The 5,275-nt window shown below is 41.7% G+C and overlaps 1 protein-coding gene across 3 annotated transcripts in view; it reads right to left on the reverse strand.

Moving 5' to 3' along the window:
- Positions 1 to 271: 271 nt before the first annotated feature.
- LOC106153953 (cationic amino acid transporter 4) overlaps positions 272 to 5,275 on the reverse strand; it is a 9,401-nt gene continuing 4,397 nt past the window's right edge. For all 3 annotated transcript variants that reach the window (XM_087011568.1, XM_087011567.1, XM_087011566.1), the window contains exons 2-4: positions 2,640 to 4,334; positions 1,823 to 1,931; positions 272 to 1,059 (exon numbers count right to left, since the gene is read on the reverse strand). In XM_087011568.1, the coding sequence (XP_086867694.1) occupies positions 800 to 1,059; positions 1,823 to 1,931; positions 2,640 to 4,274 (2,004 nt within the window). In that variant the 5' untranslated portion in view covers positions 4,275 to 4,334 and the 3' untranslated portion in view covers positions 272 to 799. The remainder of the gene's footprint in view (positions 1,060 to 1,822; positions 1,932 to 2,639; positions 4,335 to 5,275) is intronic.

Below are 5,275 nucleotides of genomic sequence, written 5' to 3' on the forward strand. Positions count from 1 at the left end.
ACTCATCTTATTTAGAATAACGTATGAAATTCTGTGTGTTACAAAACGTACTAGTATCTCTGCCATAGAGGTTTTCGTCTTGGACTATCAATCAGGTTTCGTGTTTTTTCATAGTTTTATAGGTCCTAGTTTTGGTATATCGAGGCGACTGATAAAAGCGGAGTCAATATATTGATAAAGAATACAATAGATCGACGTAACAAATACAACAAATGGGAAAGTCAAAATTCTTCAAACCCATGAAAATTATTCAGAAAAAAAGATCTCTACCCTGCCTTTATACACATACTTATTATTATTCTGCATAATAAATAATTTATCTGGAGACATGTACCAAATAATGTATGTATGATTTCCCGCGTTCTTGTCTTTTTTTCAGGCTGCGCCAATCTTTCAATAACCCTTCTTTATCTGCACGTAAATTAACCATTATCACGCCACAATGTAATGAATGCAAGTCCTTTAAACCGTGTATTGATTTAATCGCGGACTAAATAGGGGTTTGTTTGCGGCGTTTAAGGAAAAAATGTCGATAAAGAAGTCTTTTCTTTGGATATTCTCAAAAGGAATAGTTATCACATGTATAGACTACGTGCGGTAAGTATCTCAGCTTAAACTGTAATTACCAGTGCCAGCTGACAATGTCTGATAGGCTGCACTGGTATTATATATTGTTGAGGTACCGGTATATTCAATTTTGTACACACACCCTGAGATTTTTCTGCATATAATATGCTCCAATTAAATAAAGCACTGCCGTATATCTAATGTCAAATACAATCCTTAGCTATTCATCATATCAAGAAGTCTTTTTCTCCGAGTTTTCCTTGTTTAAACTATCTGTGACATCATCAGTTCCGTCCTCAGCCTGACTATCAGAGACGTCTGATAGATGCGCATGTGCGGAGGTTGGCTGCTGTTTTTCCGGAGATATTCTATGAGAGTCGTCCACAGCTGCTGCCTCCAGTTCCTTGGATATCGAAACCAACCTCTCATATTTAGGGATGTGTCTGTTTTCTGCGCTGTGGTGTATTCCGTACGCAAAATATATCACCATTCCTGAAACGAGAAGGGAAAACAATTGTATTTGCCTGAAAGCAAACCCCGATGTGACAGGCATGACAGTAGCTTGCTTGGAACCGTAGTCCATTTCTCATTACTTAAAGGTACACTCTACAGGGGGGTGGGGACCCAGGGATATTTTCTAAAGGTCTTGCAAATTATTTTTGTTGATTCAGCCTACATTTCTGACCGTCTTCATACAGAAAATAATTAGATACCCGTAAGTGTAAACTTGAAAATCTAACCGCATTCCGTAAGACCCAGCAGGCGGCATCAATCCACCCATGATCTATGATATTTACCTGCCAAACTGGATTTTCCCGAAAATATAAGCAATTTTAATTTCTCGTACTCACAAGTTAATTATCTGTCTCTCTTTATGCTTGGATTCAACCTTTGATGAATTTCATAAAGGTTGATTTTAGCTTAAAATGACTGGCAAGTCATTATAACAGCGAGCATTTTCCTATAAGCTCCAAGGGGAAACCGTAACATGTACTTATAACATGGGACTCTGGACGGCTTTCTCTGAACTACCACCCCTGTCACACCGGACAACTTGGCGCAGTAATCAGCAATGTGTTTGCTGTTGCGATTTGTGCATTACCACCTAACACACTCAAATGTCCGATCTAATGAAAAAACATTCAAGACACGATGTTTTGTCGCGCGATATTTTACGAACATGGGTTGGGAGAGAGGGGGATGACATTTCTGCAACAAAAACAACAAAAAAGGTGGTTTAGACGTAGCTACTCACCAACCACTCCCCATATAGCCAGTCGCAGCCACGTCATCCAGGACAGGTACATCATCATGGCGATGTTTACCCACATACTGAGGGCAGGGAGGAGAGGCACCAGAGGCATCTGAAATATATATGTCAATATGGCGTGTTAAAGTAAAATGTCTTCACCAGTCAGTAATTTATCCTGGAGGATCGGTGTACGCTGGTCATTTATGGATACATTAACCAGTAATTAAATATTGTTATCTTTAATTTGTGAAGAGATCTCGTCAATTTTTACCCACTTATAGTAGTTCTTAACGTTAAGTACCTTCTGCAAAGGTACGTTAAAAGACTATATCTTGTTCATTTGACATTAGCCGAGCATTTGGTAATAAGTATTATTTTCACCTTTAATTCGCGTTGAAATGCATTCATTATTCAAATGGTAGTGATTTCAATACTTATAAAGGGCAAAGTGCTATTTAATATTAGGACAGGCAATCTGAAAAAAGTTTGACCATGTTAATCAAGTAGATCGGCACTCAGACACTAACCCGTGAGGTTGATTCTCATATAGGGACCATTCCCATAACCCAATCGTACTAGTAGGATCGATCTATCTCTGAGGGGATTCTCTCTAATTTGCATTCAGTTTAAGCGTGTATGAGAGTGAATTCCCCCCACTAACAGCTTCTGTGGGCGTGACAGACATTTAAGCCGCTTAAACTGAATGCAATTTAGTGAGAATCCCCTCGGAGTTAGATCGATCCTGCTGGTACAATAGGTTTATGGGAACCCACTCTTAAATGCAGATGCACCAAAGTATGTGACAAAGGCCCGCACGTACCGTGAATGTGAGGAAAGCATCGTTCTGCACGTGCATTATCAACACCGAATAGCAGCCAACCAGTCCCAAGGTGGTGAAGATGAAGAGGCAAACGCTCCACCAAACTCCCTCCAGGAGATAGTCCTTGGAGTATATCACCACACCGCTCCAGGCAAACATAAACATCCCCATTAACACTGTCGCTAGTGTCGCCATCTTTCCGGGCCCAGCACCACTAATAACGGGCACGTCACAGAAATACCTTTTAAGCTTCCCGAAATCGGCGTAAGAGTATCTATGCGGGATTTTATCTTTCTTTTGGAGTATTTTGGATTTCTCTTTATCGGAGAGCGACTCTTCTGTTGCTGCGTCCCCAAGGACGGGGGCGTAGTCGTCGTCTAACTGTTCGGGTTTCATTGCGAAAGAGTGGCTTGTTGTGGGCGCGTATCGTAAAACGATGACCGCTCCAGCTACAAAAGTGTAAGCAACGAGCGTCCCAATTGACACCAAGTCTGCAAGAGCCTCCAGACTGACCAGAAGGCTCAATATGGCAGCGATGAGCCCGAAGACTACGATCGAGATCGTCGGCGTTTGCGTCCGTTCGCTAATCCGAGAAAATATCACAAAGAAAAGACCGTCCGAGCTCATGGAGTAGACCGTTCTTGGGAGAGCAAACAGGGTGGCGATCAGATTTGACGTCAGAGCGAAGATTGAGAGCACGCCCACCAGCAAGGCGGCCCATGAGATCCCTCTGCGCTCAAATGCGTTGGCGAAGGTGGCAGATTCTGAGAGCGCATAATACGGTAAAAGCAAACTTAATCCGCCAGTTGTAAAGATATTCAGTCCTGTGACTAGTAAAACAGAAAACACGGAGGATCTTGGAACCGAGTCATTGGGATCGATGGCTTCCTCGCTGATTATGGATATTGCATCGAAGCCAATATATGCATAAAACAATGTAGCAGATCCCGCAATTACTCCGGGAAATCCGTATGGTAAGAAACCATCTGTATACTTCGTCGTGTCTGCAAAGCAGTACGCCAGTATCCCCGTGAACAAGACTATCAGAATATTAGCAACTCCGAACACATTGTTCATGGACACCGACTCGCGGGTTCCCAAAATGGCGATAATGAGACATGTGATGAGAATAACGAAGAAAGCAATAAAATCTGGGGAGGTCTCAGCGATCCCTAGTGACCACACCCCGATGTTGGTTTCCGTCCAATTATGAATCTGTCCTCCAAAGATCTGGTCCACAGCTCCACCTATCGAGCGTCCCGACGCCGCGGCGCCAATGAGATACTCCAAGATTACATTCCACCCAATGATGAAAGCCAAGAACTCCCCAATAACGACATAGGTGTAACTGTACGCCGAGCCAGCCTTTGGCACCCTGGCGCCAAATTCGGCGTAACACAAGGCTGACAGAAGGGCCGCTACGCCAGCAAATAGGTACGAGAGGGTTGCGCCTGGTCCGGCCTTGTTTCGCATGGCGATTCCCGTCAACATGAAGACACTGGCCGCCATTTGGCTGACACCAAATAGGGTGAGGTCAATAGTTGTGAGACAGCGTCGTAAGGGGGTTTGAAGGACGTCCGTGTCCAGGGTTTTTCTTCTGGTGATTTTCCACCATAAGCTTCCCTTTTCTGTCATGGTTGAGGTTTCTTTGTTTCCTGGTTTTTCGTCTTTTTTTGTCGAATTTTCCTTGGTGCCCTGAAATTCATAAAAAACAGTTTGAAAGTATATTCTTTGCCGTTTTTGTTTAAATGAAAGACGCTCGTGCAGGAGCAATTAAAATGTTTTTTTTATTATTATTATTTACGCACAAAAATTTCGTTTTGTTTGTATTTTAATATATTGTTTGTATTTTAATATAATTCTTAAAAGAAATGATTATGCACAATCGTTTACATATACATGGCACGCGATTGTCCACCGCTACTCTATCAGCACTTATTTATTTGCACATTTACTGCTGATTCTTTCAATTTTTGAGGTATTACGCTTATGTACAACATGTAATTATTGGAAACACTGTGTTTAATGCTGACCATAATGAGATTAAACAGAATGTTTAATATCCATAATTTATCTATTTTGGATGCAAAAGGCGGAAATTCGTACTTTAAATGCCACCGACCTCGAGGCCTCATTTTGCTAAGTATATTCACTGTGATGGAAATTATTTTGTACAAAGGGTCTCTCTCTCTCAATAATGCATTTGATTATTTCTGTCCACCCGAGCAACAACAGCGGTGTTTATACGGATGTATCAACGCTATGAAAGGGAAATTAAAATGGTCAGCAAGAATGTGCAACCATGTATTCATGTATGACACCAACAACAGGGCCTTTAATTGTACATGTACGTCCCTTATAAAGAGCACGTGCGCGTACATCAAGACAAACTCGCTTAGAAGACCATTCGGCCACATAACAAATTACGCTTAACTTACAACTAGAGCTAATTTGATAGGTCTTAGCCTACATACATGTACGGTATACTGTATGGAAGTTCAGAAAGGTTGTATCGAAATCCTAAATAAAATTCTATCAAGGATGTTTTATGGGGGGAAGCACAATGACGTGCGCTAAGGCATCACAGACAGGCAATATTTACAGCTTGTTGGTAGACGTTGATTGAAGGAAAAATT

Source organism: Lingula anatina, chromosome 4, assembly GCF_051362555.1.
Source record: "Lingula anatina isolate TDL-2025a chromosome 4, LinAna3.0, whole genome shotgun sequence".
In the NCBI taxonomy this organism is placed as follows: Eukaryota; Metazoa; Brachiopoda; class Lingulata; order Lingulida; family Lingulidae; genus Lingula; species Lingula anatina.